At 39.7% G+C, this 16749-nt stretch overlaps 1 protein-coding gene across 4 annotated transcripts in view; it reads left to right on the top strand.

Annotated features, from left to right (window-relative positions):
* The window catches only part of UIMC1 (ubiquitin interaction motif containing 1), a 138679-nt gene that overhangs the window by 7283 nt on the left and 114647 nt on the right, over positions 1-16749 (top strand). For 3 of the 4 annotated variants that reach the window (XM_032403789.1, XM_032403788.1, XM_032403791.1), the window contains exon 2: positions 9541-9695. In XM_032403789.1, the coding sequence (XP_032259680.1) occupies positions 9549-9695 (147 nt within the window). In that variant the 5' untranslated portion in view covers positions 9541-9548. Of the gene's footprint in view, positions 1-9540; positions 9696-16749 lie in introns of those variants that run through there. The other variant, XM_032403790.1, reaches the window with a different exon arrangement.

The following is a 16749-nucleotide window of genomic DNA, read 5'->3' as shown; positions in this document are numbered from 1 at the left end:
CTGAAGGCAGACGCTTAACCTACTGAGCCACCCAGGCGCCCCAAAGTTGATCCATGTTGAAGCATATGTCAGAGTTGCCTTCTTTTTTTAAGGCTGAATAATATTTCACTGTATGTGTATATTATATTTTGTGTCTGTCAGTGGACATTTAAGTTGCTTCCACTCCTTGGCTATTGTGAATAATGCTGCTGTGAATGTGGGTGTACAAATATGTTTGAATCCCTGCTTTCGCTTCTTTTGTGTATATATCTAGAAGGGGAATTGCTGGATCATATGAAAATTCTATTTTTAATATTTTGAGGAACTGCCATACTATTTCCCATAACAGCTGCACCATTTCCATTCTTCTTAGCAGCGCACAAGGGTTCCAGTTTCTCCACATGCTCTCCAACACTTGCTATTTTCTGTTTTCTGGATAGTAGCCATCCTAAGGAGTGTGAGGTGGTATCTTATGGTTTGTTTTTTTTTTAATTTATTTATTTGACAGAGACAGAGACAGAGAGAGCTGGAACACAAGCAGGGGGAGTGTGAGAGGGAGAAGCAGGCTTCCCGCTGAGCAGGGAGCCCGATGCGGGGCTCGATCCCAGGACTCTGGGATCATGACCTGAGCCGAAGGCAGCCGCTTAATGACTGAGCCACCCAGGCGCCCTGTGTCTTATGGTTTTGATTTCCAGTTCTCTAGTGATTGGTGATGTTGAGCATCTTTTCACGTGCTTATTGGCCATTTGAGTATCTTCTTTGAAGAAATGTCTATTCACATCCTTTGCCCATTTTTTAATTGGGTTGTTTTTATTCAGTTGTAGGAGTTCTTTATATAGTTTTGATATTAACCACTTACCAGATAAACAGTTTGCAGATTTTCCCCCCATTTTGTGGGTTGCTTTCTCACAATTGAAAATTTTGACATAGTCAGTTGTTTATTTTTGTTGTTGTCTGTTCTTTTAGTGTCATACTAAGAAATCATTGCAAAATTCAATGCCAGTTTTTTTCCTTTGGAAATTTAATCTCCTTGGGTTCATGAGATTAAGTCATTGTTCTCAACTATATTTACTGCTAATGCTGGAGAATTAGTAACTCTCTTCATATGTAGTAAAGAATTAGAGATGAGAAAGATGGCTACATGGTAAGGGCAGCAGCAGGAGCAAATGTGTTTGAAATAGAATTAAAAGGGATAGACTTAGAATTTTGGAGTTATGTAGTTATAGTTAGATTTTTCTTGATTGCAGCTATGCTATTCAGTAAACAGAGCTCTGGTGTTATCAAGCTTTTATTGTCATAGAGACAAAATAAAAAAATGGTTTGTGTTTATAATTTTAATCATGAAGATGATGGAATTCACCTTTCACTCTGTTATTATTATTATTATTTTTAAAGATTTTGTTTATTTGAGAGAGAGAAAGAGAACATGAGCTGGGGTGGGGAGGGGCAGAGGGAAAAGGACAAGCAGACTCCCTGCTGAGCAGGGATCCCAATACGGGGCTCAATCCCAGAACCCTGGGATCATGACCTGAGCCAAAGGCAGATGCTTAACTGACTGAGCCACCCAGGCACCCCTCACTTTATTTTTTTATTGGATTCAGAAAATATTTTGACACCTCAATAAAAAAGCTTTTTCAGTAATTTATATTAGAAATCTTTTCCAAATTAAAAATACAGAGTCCAGGGGCGCCTGGGTGGCTCAGTTGTTAAGCGTCTGCCTTTGGCTCAGGTCATGATTCCAGGGTCCTGGGATCGAGCCCCGCATCGGGCTCCCTGCTCAGCGGGGAGCCTGCTTCTCTCTCTCCCTCTGCCTGCCTCTCTGCCTACTTGTGCTCTCTCTCTATCTCTCTGTCAAATAAATAAATAAAATCTTAAAAAAAAAAAAAAATACAGAGTCCATTGAGATGAAAAATTTAAGAAACTCTGTAGAGGTTAATTGTAACTTTACCACTCTACCAGAGTTGCCCCTAAGCCTGTTTGTGTTTCTACTTCTTTTTAATTTTGACAGGGACATTTAGCTTCTATCTGAATATATTTCAGATTCCTGAATAACAGGCACACTGTATTTGTCTTTTTCCCATCTTCTATGCCTTTCCAAATCCAGTTTGTTTATTCATACACTCATTTGGTCATTAAAGTATTTAATCATTTATTCAGTAACATTTATTGAAAGCTAAGCTCTGAGCTAAATACTGGGATTCAGATGTGAATAAGAAACAGTTTCTACCTCTGTAACTTTAGACTTTCCTAAGGAAATAAGATAGTAACCATCATTAAAACACAATATAATTCTTCAGCATCCTGCTCAAAGTCCACCTCCAACAAGGCCTTTCCCAATTTACCCAACCTAGCTGACCCAGGCCCCATCTTTTTGTGGATTACTATGGCATATATTGTTTGTGTTATATAATGACAGATATCTTCTTCACAGCAATGGAATTGAATACGTAAACTATGATGAAAATAGTCTTACATCTTTTTGCTTTCCATTCTTTCTTAGCGGTTTAATGTGTTATATTTTATTTAAATAGCCAATTCATTTAGGCAGCCAAAAATCAGTCTTTTCATTAGATTTCATTTGTATTGCCTTTGTACAACACAGTGTCATGTTCCTGTTGAACAAAAGCTTAGTTTCCATACTAATTCTAAAGTTGCAAGGGACGCCTGGGTGGCTTAGTTGGTTAAGCGTCCGACTTTTGATTTCAGCTCAGGTCATGATTTTGGGCTTGTGGAATTGGACCCCAAGTCGGGCTTTGTGCTCAGTGGGGAACCTGCTTGAGATTCTCTCTCTTTCCCTCTGTCCCTCTCCCTGTTTGCACAAGCACAAGGTGCGTGTGCACTCTCTCTCTCAAATAAGTCTTTTTTTTTAAGATTTTATTTATTTATTTGACAGAGAAAGAGCACAAGCAGGAGGAGAGGCAGAGGGAGAAGCAGACTCCCCACTGTGCAGGGAGCCAGATGCAGGGCTTGATCCCAGGATCCTGGGATCATGACCTAAGCCGAAGGCAGACGCTTAACCGACTGAGCCACCTAGGCACCTCGCAAATAAATAAATCTTTAAGAAAAAATAAAGTTGCAGTCTTTGTAAATGATCCTAATTTTCATTTAGGAGGAGAAAAGAAATAAATGGGTAAGTGAAGGAAGAACAGAATAACAGTTTTGAAAAATAAATATGTACTTTTGTTTTAGATGATACTATGATAAACAAAGCAGATATACCTACAAAAATAGGCTTTATATGTTTGTGATAAATTGACTTCATATTTTTCTTATTCTAGAATGTTGTAATTTCAGCCAAAAGTTTAGGCCTTAATTTCCTTAGATTTACTATGTAAAGCAGATAAGGACATCTGGAGAGAATGTTGCGTTTGAAATGTTTCATGTGTTTTGATATGTTTTTTTAATCCATTCAGCCACTCTGAGTCTTTCGATTAGAGAATTTAGCCCATTTACATTTAAAGTAATTATTGGTAGCTGTGTACTTACTGCCTTTTTTTGTGTGTGTGCCATTGTGTTAGTTGTTTTCTGGCTGCTTTGTAATTCCTCTGTTCCTTCTTTTCTTGCTGTCTTTGTGATTTGATGATTTTCTCTTGTGGTATATTTAGATTCCTTTATCTTTTATATATCTACTATAGATTTTTGCTTTGTGATTGTCATGAGGCTTACCTAAAACAGTGTACAACAGTCTATTTTAAGCTGCTAGGCAACTTAAGTTTCAGCTTATTCTAAAGCTCTACATTTTTACTCTCCCTACAACGTCGTTTTTTAAGAAAAAGATTTATTTATTTATTTTAGTGGGGAGGGGCAGAGGGAGAGGGAGAGAGAATCTCAAACAGACTCCTGCTGAGTGTGGAGCTGGATGCAGGGCTTGATCCCACTGCCCCGAGATCATGACCTGAGCTGAACCAAGAGTTGGATGCTCAATTGACTGAGCCACTCAGGAGCCCCCAACATGTTTTTGATGTCACAGTTTACATCTTTTTTTTTTTTTTTTAAGATTTTATGTATTTATTTGACAGAGTGAGACACAGTGAGAGAGGGAACACAAGCAGGGGGAGTGGGAGAGGGAGAAGCAGGCTTCCCGCTGAGCAGGGAGCCCGATGTAGGGCTTGATCCCATGATCCTGGGATCATGACCTGAGCTGAAGGCAGATGCCCAATGACTGAGCCACCCAGGCACCCCCACAATTTACATATTTTTATCTTGTGTGTCCCTTAACAAATTATTGTAGTCACAGTAACATGTTCGTTTTCTTTCCTACTTTAAAGGTTTTTTCCTTGTCTGTAACTTTGACACTTTAATTATAATGTGTCTTGGTGTGGATTCCTTTGGGTTTATCTTTTTTAGAACTCTCTGGGCTTCCTGGATCTGGATGTCTGTTTCTTTCCCCCGGTTAGGGAAGTTTTTATCCATTATTTCTTCAGTAATTTTCCTGCCCTTTTTGTTTCTGTAATAAGAATGTTGGTCTGCTTGATATTGTCCTATAAGTTCTTTAATGTATTCACTCATTTTTCATCTTTTTTCTTTTGCTGCTCTAATTGAGTTCCACTAATCTGTCTTCAAGTGCAGTGATCCTTTCTTCTTCATCTAATCTGATGTTGAAGTCCTCCATTGTATTTTTCAGTTCAGTTATTGTATTCTTCAGTACATTTTCAGTAAAACTTCTATTGATACTTTTTTATATTTTTTATTTTTTAATTAAAATTCTTACTTTGTTTATCCATTCTTCTGAACTCAGGGAGCAATTTTATGACCATTATTTATTTGTTTTTTTTAGGAGTGCATACCAAATATTTATTTCTTGTGTGTGTGTGTTTTGTTTAGAGGTTTTTTTTCGTTTTTATTAACATATAGTGTATTATTTGTTTCAGGGGTACAGATCTGTGATTCATCAGTCTTACACAATACACAGTGCTCACCACAACACATACCCTCCCCAAAGTCCATCAGCCAGCCACCCCATCCCCCCATGCCCCTCCTCTCCAGCAACCCTCAGTTTGTTTCCTGAAATTAAGTCTCTTGTGGTTTGTCTCCCTCTCTGGTTTTGTCTTGTTTCATTTTTTCCCTCTCTTCCCCTGTGATTCTCTGTCTTGTTTCTTAAATTCCACATATCAGTGAGATCATATGATATTGTCTTTCTCTGACTTATTTCGCCTAGCATAATACCCTCTAGTTCCATCCATGTCATTGCAAATGGCAAGATTTCAGTTTTTGATGGCTGTGTAATATCCCATTGTATATATATACACCACATCTTCTTTATTCATTCATCTGTCGATGGGCATCTGGGCTCTTTCCATAGTTTGACTATTGTGGACATTGCTGCTGTAAACATTGGGGTGCAGGTGCCCCTTCAGATCACTACATTTGTATCTTTGGGGTAAATACCCAGTAGTGCAATTGCTGGGTCATAGGGAGCTCTATTTTCAACTTTTTTGAGGAATCTCCATACTGTTTTCCAGAGTGGCTGTACCAGCTTGGATTCCCACCAACAGTGTAGGAGGGTTCCCCTTTCTCTGCATCCTTGCTAGCATCTGTTGTTTGCTGACTTGTTAATTTTAGCCATTTTGACTGGTGTGAGGTGGTATCTCATTGTGGTTTTGATTTGTATTTCCCTGATGCTGAGTGATGTTGAGCACTTTTTCATGTGTCTGTTGGCTGTTTGGATGTATGACCATTATGTTGAACTCCTTTGTTAGGTAAATCACTTACCTCTCTTTTGTTAAGGTGTTTTTCTGAACTTTTAGCTAATTCTTTTCGTTTGGAACATATTCCTCTGTTTTGTTTTTTTTCATTTTCTTTACTCTCCATGTTGATTCTGTGCATTAGATAAGACAGCAACTCTTGGAGCCGTGAAAAAAATGAAATCTTGCCATTTGCAATGACATGGATGGAACTGGAGGGTATTATGCTAAGCGAAATAAGTCAATCAGAGAAAGACAATGATATGGTTTCACTCATTTGTGGAATTTAAGAAACAAAGCAGAGGATCATAGGGGAAGGAGGGAAAAATAAAATAAGACAAAATCAGAGAGGGAGACAAACCATAAGAGACTCTTAATTTAGGAAACAAACCGAGGGTTGCTGGATGGGAGGAGGGTTGGGGGACTGGGGTAAGTGGGTGATGGACATTGGGGAGGGTATGTTTTGTAATGAGCACTGGGTATTATATAAGACTGATGAATCACAGACCTGTACTCCTGAAACAGATAATACATTATATGTTAATTAATTGAATTTAAAATAATTAAGGAAAAAAACCCAGCAACTCTCTGAGTTTTGAAAGAGTGGCCTTATGTAGGAGATGAACCTTGTCTTTCAACCTTGCCTTAGCATTTAGTTGTCTCTCAAACCTTTGTGGTTATCCAAGCAGCCTACTATATTTTTAGTGGCTCCCAGCACTTGAAGGTATGCCAAGAACTGTGAGTGTTCCAAAGGGGAGGAACTTAGTCACCACCTAGATTAAGGCTGATTGGAAGCCAGATTCTCAGGCTGTAGCTTTTAATGTATACAAATGTACAAAGTCCTGCAGGACTGTCAGCATAAGCCCTGGTGGCCCCCAGAGGCAGGTGATCTGGGAGTATCCCCTGGGAAGCAGCTGTAAAAATTGGAGTATCAGACAAGGGTACAAACTCCTTTCTGGGAGATACTGGCAAGCTTGAGTGAGGCAGATGGAGATGCAAAGATGGTGCCTGCTGGCCCCTGTCTTTGGAATACTTCAGTAGGCACCTATGCATGTTGAATTAGATGCTGTCTCTCAGGCTGATGCTTTAAGATAAGGAAATAAGCCTTTTTCACAGAAAGTCTGGGTGCTTTTCACTTGTCTACCTTTGTGCTGAGCTCTGGGGTGCATGAATTTGCATGTCAGCTTTTTGAGAACGGCTTTTCAATTCCTTTAGTTTTGGAAGTCTTGTGGATGCAAGCTCTGTTGGCTTCCAAAGCTAGATGTTTAGGGGGCTTATCTCTCAGGTGTAAGTCTTAAAAGGTGTGGTGCCAGATACGGGGTTCAAACTGTCTCTCCTCAGGGAGAAGCTCCTGGGTTGAGTTCCCTCCCCATTGTGGTTTGTTGTGCCTGGGGTGGGGTTTATGAGATTGTCTCTTAACCTTACCTACTTTCTTTAATGTGGTTTCCCTTTCATTTGTGAGTGGGTTGCTCTGCCAGGTTTTAGGTTTATTTTAGAATTTGTTCCATATATATTTGTAGAGTTGGTGTATCCATAGGAGGAGGAGGTTAATTCAGGATCTTCCAATGTCACCTTGAACTGGACCCTTCCTTCAACAATACTTTTAAGTTTTCATTTGCAAGTCTTGCACTTATTTTGTTAGATTTATTCGTAAGAATTTTATTATTTTTGATGCTAGTAGAAATTGAATTTTGTTTTTTCTTATTTTTTATTTATTTTTTAATTTTAATTTTAATTTTAATTTTTTTTTAAAGATTTTATTTATTTGAGAGAGAGAATGAGATAGAGAGCATGAGGTGGGGAAGGGTCAGGGGGAGAAGCAGAGTCCCTGCTGAGCAGGGAGCCCGATGCGGGACTTGATCCCAGGACTCCAGGATCATGACCTGAGCCGAAGGCAGTCGCTCAACCAACTGAGCCACCCAGGCGCCCTGTTTTTTCTTATTTTTGAGAGAGAGGGACAGTGTGTGTGTGTGTGTGTGTGTGTGTGTGTGTGTGTGTGTGAGAGAGAGTCGGGAGGGGGGTAGGCGGAGGGAGAGAGAGAATCTTAAGCAGGCTTCACACCCAGTGCAGAGCCTGACACGGGGCTTGATCTAATGACCCTGAGATCATGACCTGAGCCGAAATCAAATGTCAGATGCTCAACTGACTGAGCCACCCAGGTACCCCTAAAGATTTTATTTTTTAAGTAATCTCTACACCCAATGTGGGGCTTGAACTCAAGACCCTGAGATCAAGAGTCACATGCTCTACCGACTGAGCCAGCCAGGCGCCCCTAGAAATGGAATTTTTAAAATTTTCTTTTTGGATTGTTTATTGCTCGTGAATAATAGTACAATTGATTTTTTGTATATTGACTGCATGCCGCAGTCTTTTTGAACTTCTTCATTAGTTATAGTTTTTCAGTGGAGTTCTTGGTGTTTTTTATTTTTTATTTTTTTAAGATTTATGAATTTATCTTGGCGAGAAAGAGCACCAGCAGGGGGAGGGGCAGAAGGAGAGAGAATCCCCAAGCTGACTCCCTGCTGAGTGTGGAGCCCAGTGCAGGGCTTGATCCCAGGACCCTGAGACTGAGACCCCAGCCGAAATCAAGAGTTGGACGCTTAACCGACTGAGGCACCCACCGCTTAACTGACTGAGCCACCTTTTTAATTTTTTTTATTTATTTTTATATATATATTTATTTATTTTTTAAAGATTTTATTTATTTATTTGAGAGAGAGAGTGAGAGAGAGAGCACAAGAGGGGGGAGCGGGAGAGGGAGAAGCAGACTCCCTGCCGAGCAGGTAGCCTGATGCGGGACTCGATCCCGGGACTCCAGGATCATGACCTGAGCCGAAGGCAGTCGCTTAACCAACTGAGCCACCCAGGCGCCCTGAGCCACCTTTTTTAAACACAAGATCATGTCATCTGTAAATGATAATAGTTTTACTTCCTTCCCAATCTGGATGTCTTTTATTTCTTTTTGCATAATTGACCTGCCTAGAACCTCCAAGATAATGTTTATCCTGTATTGTTCCTGTCTTAAGGAGAAAACATTCAGTCTTTTACCTTTAAGTATGATATTAACCGTGTTTTTTTTTTTTTTTAAGATGTCCTTTATCAAGCTGAGGCATCATTGTTGAAAAAAAATTCTTTTTTTTGTAAATTATAATATGTAGTCAGGAGAGCCAGTTATCTGGAGTGCCTTGGTGGCTCAGTCGATTGAGTGTCCGGCTCTTGGTTTCAGCTCAGGTTATGCTCTCATGAGTCATGAGATTGAGCCCCATGTTGGGCTCTCTGCTCAGTGGGGAGTCCACTTGAAGATTCTCTCCCTTTGCCCCTTCCCCCACTAGCATGTGTGATTGTGTGTGTGCACTCTCTCAAGTAAATAAATCTTAAAAAAGAGAACCAGTATCTAAGTTAATGTTTAAGGAACTAGGATAAATTGTTGTATTATTTCTATTGAAATGTCCCTACAGAGATGAGATATATCCAGATATAGTTTTTTAAATAGAAAAATTGAAATTTTAGTGAGTATTGGACGTGTTCGGAAGTCATTTTACTTCTTTTAGATGGAAACCTTTTTCTGTTACATGACTGAGTTACAAATAGCATCTGGAGGGGTGCCTGGGTGGTTCAGTCGGTTAAGTGTCTGCCTTTGGCTCAGGTCATGATCCCAGAGTACTGGGATCAAGCCCCACATTGGTCTTCTTGCTCAGCGGGGTGCCTGCTTCTCCTTCTGCCTCTGCCTGCTGCCCCTGCTTGTGCTCGCTCGCTCTCTCTCGTTAGCTCTCTCTCTGTGTCAAATAAATAAAATCTTTAAAAAAAAAAACCAACAAAAAACAAACAGCATCTGGAAAACTTACACTTTGAGTAAATTACTTACCCTGTGTTTCAGACAAAAGAATGCCACGGAGAAAGAAAAAAGTTAAAGAAGGCTCTGAAGCTCAGAACCTGGAGAAGAAAGATGCAGAAACTGCCAGTTCTGTCAATCTGAAGAGGAAACGTAGACTTGAAGATGCATTCATTGTGATATCTGATAGTGATGGAGAGGTCAGTATTCTGAAGAGTGGAGCTCTAGGTTTCAAACTATGCCTTCTCCATGACTGGTTTGTTTTGCAACTATAACTTAATGCCAACTTGCCAGAGCATGCAGTTTTTTTTTTTTTTTTTTAAATATTTATTTATTTATTTATTTGAGAGACAGAGAGCAAGAGAGAGCATGAGCCAGGTAAGAGGCAGAGGGAGAGGGAGAACCAGACTCCCCACTGAGCAGGGAGCCCAATGTGGGGCTCGATCCTAGGACTCCGACATCATGACCTGAGCTGAAGGCAGACTCTTAACTGACTGAGCCACCCAGGTTCCCCAATTCATTCCTCTTTCTCATACTTTATAGCTAATCATTCCACATCCTTTTTTTTTTTTTTTAAAGGTTTTATTTATTGAGAGAGAGAGAGAGCGTGTGCATGCACAAGCAGGGAAAGGGGCAGAAGTAGAAGGAGGGAGAGAATCCATGCCCAGTGTAGAGCCTGACACAGGACTCAATCCCACAACCCTGAAATGATGACCTGAGCTAAAATCAAGAGTCAGATGCTTAACTGACTGCACCACCCAGGTGCCCCTTTTCACTACATCCTTTAGTGTTTACCTCCTAGAATGACACTCAGATCTATTCTTCCTCTTCCATTTCCATTTTTCTGATCATCTGTTATTTGAGTTCTGGTAACAGACTCTGAACTTGCTTGTCTGCCTTTGTTTTTTTCTCTACCAAAATTTTTTCCTTTTATTTCACATAGTTTACTCTAAACTTTTTTTAAGAATTCAGATTCTTTTTTTTAAGAATTCAGATATTTTATTTTTTTAAAGATTTTATTTATTTGAGAGCGAGCGAGAAAGAGCAGAGCAGGAGGGAGGGGCAGAAAGAGAAGCAGACTTCTTGCTGAGCAGGGAGCCTGACACGGGGCTTGGCTTGATTCCACAGGTCTTGATCCCGGGACCCCAGGATCATGACCAGAGCCGAAGACAGACGCTTAACTGACTGAACCTTACCCAGGTGCTCCAAGAATTCAGATTTTAGAATTTTTTTTTAAGATTTTATTTATTTGACAGCGAGAGAGGGAACACAAGCAAGGGGAGTGGGAGAGGGAGAAGCAGACTTCTCGCAGAGCAGGGAGCCCGATGCGGGGCTCGATCCCAGGACACCGGGATCATGACCTGAGCCGAAGGCAGACACTTAACGACTGAGCCACCCAGGCGCCCCAGATTTTAGATTGTTGTACTTGCTTACTTAAAAATCTTTGATTGTCTAGTCCTTACAAGATAAGTTTAGAATATTAATGTGGTATACTCCATGAGAACTTTCACAGTCTGTTCTTATTTATATTCTTATCAGTAGTGCATTAGTTGCCTTGTTTCTTGCCAAGACTATTAACCACATTTTTCCCCAAATTTGATAATCAAAATGTTGTATATTTTTAATTAGGAAAATTGAACATTTTTTTTTAAAGTATTTTATTTTTTTAAGATTTTATTTATTTGAGAGAGAGAGAGAATGAGAGAGAGAGTACGAGAGGGGGGAGGGTCAGAGGGAGAAGCAGACTCCTCGCCAAGCATGGAGCCTGATGTGGGACTCGATCCCAGGATTCCAGGATCATGACCCGAGCCGAAGGCAGTCGCTTAACCAACTGAGCCACCCAGGCACCCCTGAACATTTTTTTATATCTCTATTGGGTATTTATTTTTTTGAGTTTCCTTATAGTTTAGTTTAGTTTATTTATTTATTTATTTATTTAAAAATCTTTTTTTCTTAAAGGTTTTATTTATTTATTTGACAGAGAGAGACACAGCGAGAGAGGGAACACAAGCAGAGGGAGTGGGAGAGGGAGAAGCAGGCTTCCCACAGAGCAGGGAGCCCAACGTGGGGCTCGATCCCAGGACCCTGGGATCATGACCTGAGCCGAAGGCAGACGCTTAATGACTGAGCCACCCAGGCACCCCTATAGTTTAGTTTTTAATTAGGATTTTGTCTAAATAGTTCTTTTTAAAGAAAGGTATAAAAGTATAAAGAAGAAAATGAAACAGTTCATCAATTCTATCACTTGAATAACCTGTCTTAATATTTACAAAAGTAAAATAGTTATACACAAACACACACAGATTCATTAAATTGTTGTATACATACATGTTAAAACAAAATAAAAACATTTTAAAACTGTTTGAAAACAAAATAGTATAGAAAGGTATATAATGAAGGTATATACCTCGGTCAGTGTACATTTAATAAAAGGCAATAATTTCTTCTGTGTTCTTCCCCCCAATTTTTTATGCATATACCATCAATAAAATCTTTTACAGGAAAGAAATCATGTTACATATGCTGTTTTGCTTTTTCACTTATTTCTTGCAGATCTTTTTATAACAACATATATAGATCTAGCTCATTAATTTTTAAAAAATTGTCAGCTGTGTCATACAGGAGAGTCCATAAAATATAAATCAGTTTTTTTGTTTTTGTTTTTCTTTTAAAAGGTTTTATTTATTTGACAGAGACAGAGAGCACAAGCAGGGGGAGCAGCAGGCAGAGGGAGAGGGAGAAGCAGGCTCCCTGCTGAGCAAGGAGCCCCATGCGGGGCTCGATCCCAGGACCCTGGGATTATCACCTGAGCCAAAGGCAGACATTTAACTGACTGAGCCACCCAGGTGCCCCCGTTTTTGTTTTTGTTTTTGTTTTTGTTTTTTTTAAGTCCCCGCGATCCATTTCACCCAAATCCATACCCCCACACCTCCAGCCTCCCCTCTGGTAACTATCAGTTCTCTATAGTTAAGAGTCTGTTTCTTGGTTTGTCTCTCTCTTTTTTTTTCTCCTTTGCTCATTTGTTTTATTTGTTAAATTCCACATATGAGTGAAATCATATGGTATTTGTCTTTGTGTGACTTACTTCACTTAGCATTATACTCTTTAGCTCTATCAATGTCATTGCAAATGGCAAGATTTCATTCTTTTTTATGGCCGAATAATATTCCATTGTGTGTGTGTGTGTGTGTGTGTGTGTGTGTGTGCACGCGCGCACACGTATCACATGTTCTTTATCCATTTATCAGTGGACACTTGAGCTGCTTCCATCATTTGGCTATTGTAAATAATGCTGCTATAAACACAGGAGTGCATATATCCCTTTGAATTAGTGTTTTTGTATTTTTCAGATAAATACCCAGTAGCATGATTACTGGATTGAAGGGTAATTCAATTTTTAACTTTTTGAGGAACCTTCATACTCTTTTCCACAGCATCTGCACCAGTTTGCATTCCTACGAACAATACAAGAGGGTTCCTTTTTTTCCACATCCTTGCCAACACTTGTTGTTTCTTGTGTTTTTGATTTTAGCCATTCTGACAGGTGTGAGGTGATATCTCATTGTCGTTTTGATTTGTTATTTCCCTGATGATGAGTGATGTTGAGCATCTTGTCATTTGTCTGTTGGAGCCTCTGGTTGTCTTCTTGGAGAAATGTCTGTTCATGTCATCTGCACATTTTTTTAATTGGATAATTTGGTTTTTGGGTATTGGCTGTACCTGTTCTTTATATATTTTGGATACCTAACCCTTTATCAGATACGTCGTTTGCAAATATCTTCTCCCATTCGGTAGGTTGCCTTTTATTTTATTTTATTTTATTTATTTATTTTTAAGATTTTATTTATTCATTTGAGACACAGAGATACAGAGAGAGAGAGAGAGAGAGCATGAGTAGGGAGAGAGGCAGAGGGAGAGGGAGAAGCAGGCTCCCCGCTGAGCCAGGAGCCCGATGCGGGGCTCAATCCCAGGACCCTGGGATCATGACCTGAGCCGAAGGCAGATGCTTAAACAGTCTGAGCCACCCAGGCGCCCCCATTAGGTTGTCTTTTAGTTTTGTTGATTTTTTCCTCTGCTGTGAAGAAGGTTTTTTTTTTTAAGATTTATTGATCTATTTAAGAGAGTGAGTACATGAGTGGGGGAAGGGGCAGAGGGAGAGAATATCCAAATAGACTCCTGTTGAGCATGGGGCCCGGCCATGAGATCAGGACCTGAGTTAAAACCAAGAGTCAGATGCCTGACTGACTGAGCCACCCAGGCATCTCTGTGTAGAAGCTTTGTATTTTGATGTAGTCCCAATAGTTTATTTTTGTTTTTATTTTCCTTGTCTCAGAAGACATATCTAGAAAACTGTTGCTATGGCCAGTGTTAGAGAATTACTGCCTGTCTTCTCTGCTAGGATTTTTATAGTTTCAGGTCTCACGTTTAGTTCTTGAATCCATTTTGAGTTTATTTTTGTGTATGGTATAAGAAGGTGGTCTGGTTTCATTCTTTTGCATGTAGCTGACCAGTTTTCCCAGCACAATTTGTTGAGACTTTTTCCCACTGTATAGTCTTTCCTTCTTTGTTGAAGATTAATTGATCATATGTTTGTGGGTTTGTTTCTGGGTTTTCTATTTTGTTCCATTGATCTATGTGTCTGTTTTTATGCCAGGAGCCTACTGTTTTGATCACCACAGCGATGTAGTATAACTTGAAGTCTGGAATTGTGATGCCTCCAGTTTTGTTTCTCTTTTTCAAGATTGCTTTGGTTATTCATATACAAATTTTAGGATTTTTTTTGTTTTACTTCTGTGAAAAATGCTGTTGGTATTTTGATGGGGATTGCATTAAATGTGTAGATTGCTTTGGGCAGTATAGATATTTTAACAATGTTTATTTTTCCAACCCATGAGCATGGAATGGTTTTCCATTTCTTTGTGTCATCTTTAATTTCTTTCATCAGTGTTTTACAGTTTTCAGGGTATAGGTCTTTCACCTCTGTGGTTAAGTTTATTCCTAGATATTTTATTGTTTTTGGTGCAATTGTGAATGGGACTGTTTTCTTAATTTCATGTTCTGCTGCTTTGTTATTAGTATATAGGAATGCAACAGATTTCTGTACATTAATTTTGTATCCTGTGACTTTACTGGGTTCATTTATCAGTGCTAGTGGTTTTTTGATGGAATCTTTAGGGCTTTCTCTATGTAGTATCATGTCATCTATAATTAGTGAAAGTTTTACTTCTTCCTTACTGATTTGGATGCCTTTTATTTCTTGATGTCTGATTGCTGTGGCCAGGACTTTCAGTACTATGTTGAATAAAAGTGGTGAGAGTGGACATGCTTGTTTTGTTTCTGACTTTAGGGGAAGCTCTCAGTGTTTCCCCATTGAGTATGATGTTAGCTCTGGGTTTTTCACATAAGGACTTTATTATCTTGAGGTATGTTCCCTCTAGACCTACTTTTTTGAGGGTTTTTATCATGAATGGATGTTGTACTTTGTCAAATGCTTTTTCTACATTTTGAAATAATCATATGTTTTTACATTTACATGAAATGTAAATCATAGTTTTAAAAAATAATCTGAACACCCACTACCTTAGAAGTCCTTTTGACTTAGTATGACCCTCACCAGTTGCATCCCTTTCCACCCATCTAGAGGTAACCACTATATTTGTTTTAGCTTTCCATGCTTTTCTTTATAGTTGTACTACATTTATGTGTACACGTAGGGGTGTCTGGGCGGCTCAGTCTGTTAAGCATCTGCCTTCGGCTCAGGTCATGATCTTGGGGTCCTGGGATTGAGCACTGCGTGGGGCTCCTGGCTCATCAGGGAGTCTGCTTCTTCCTCTCCCTCTGCCCCTCCCCACCGCTCGTGCATTCTCTCGCTCAAATAAATAAAATCTTAAAAAAAACCAACCAGTACATGTATACTAAAGAAGTCTCAATGGTTACATGGTTTTACCAACATTTTTCAATAATCATTTCTCCGAAGATGAAGTTTTACCTTTATTGTGAACTAAAATCTTGTCTATAAATGGATTTGATTTTGGATTTTCTATTTTGTTCCATTGATCCATCACAGATTTTTGAAATAGTTGTTCTGTTGATTATCTTGGGTTTTTTAGGTAGGCACTTATGTCTGCTAATAATGATTATTTTTTTCTTTCCTTTCTAGTATTTTTTTTATTCTATTTTTTTACATCATTAGTTTTTTTTTTTTTTTTTTTAAGATTTTATTTATTTGACAGAGAGAGAGATAGCAAGAGCAGGAACACAAGCAAGGGGAGTGGGAGAGGGAGAAGCAGGCTTCCTGTGGAGCAGGGAGCCCGATGTGGGGCTCGATCCCAGGACCCTGGGATCATGACCACAGCCGAAGGCAGATGCTTAACGATTGAGCCACCCAGGCGCCCCCATCATTAGTTTTTGATGTAGTGTTCCCTGATTTCATTGTTTTTGTATAACACCCAGTGCTCCATGCAGTACGTGCCCTCCTTAATACCCATCACCAGGCTAACCCATCCCTGCACCCTCCTCCCCTCTAGAACCCTCAGTTTTTTCTCAGAGTCCATCGTCTCTCATGGTTTGTCTCCCCCTCCGATTTCCCTCCCTTCATTCTTCCCCTCCTGCTATCTTTTTTTTTTTTTTTTTTTAAACATATAATGTATTATTTGTTTCAGAGGTACAGGTCTGTGATTCAACAGTCTTACACAATTCACAGCGCTCACCATAGCACATACCCTCCCCAATGTCTATCACCCAGCCGCCCCATCCCTCCCACCCCCCACCACTCCAGCAACCCTCAGTTTGTTTCCTGAGATTAAGAATTCCTCCTATCAGTGAGGTCATATGATACATGTCTTTCTCTGATTGACTTACTTCGCTCAGCATAATACCCTCCAGTTCCATCCACGTTGTTGCAAATGGCAAGATTTCATTCCTTTTGATGGCCGCATAATATTCCATTGTATGTATATACCATATCTTTATCCATTCATCTGTCGATGGACATCTTGGCTCTTTCCACAGTTTGGCTGTTGTGGACATTGCTGCTATAAACATCGGGGTGCACGTACACCTTCGGATCCCTCCACTTGTATCTTTGGGGTAAATACCCAGTAGTGCAATTGCTGGATCATATGGTAGCTCTATTTTCAACTTTTTGAGGAACCTCCATACTGTTTTCCAGAGTGGCTATACGAGCTTGCATTCCCACCAACAGTGTAGGAGGGTTCCCCTTTCTCCTCAGCCCCGCCAACATCTGTCGTTTCC

The sequence above is a fragment of the Phoca vitulina genome, unplaced genomic scaffold (genome assembly GCF_004348235.1).
Source record: "Phoca vitulina isolate PV1807 unplaced genomic scaffold, GSC_HSeal_1.0 scaffold6, whole genome shotgun sequence".
NCBI lineage: Eukaryota > Metazoa > Chordata > Mammalia > Carnivora > Phocidae > Phoca > Phoca vitulina.
The sequence above is the reverse complement of the archived record's forward strand: the minus strand, read 5'-3'. Positions and strand labels throughout refer to the sequence as shown.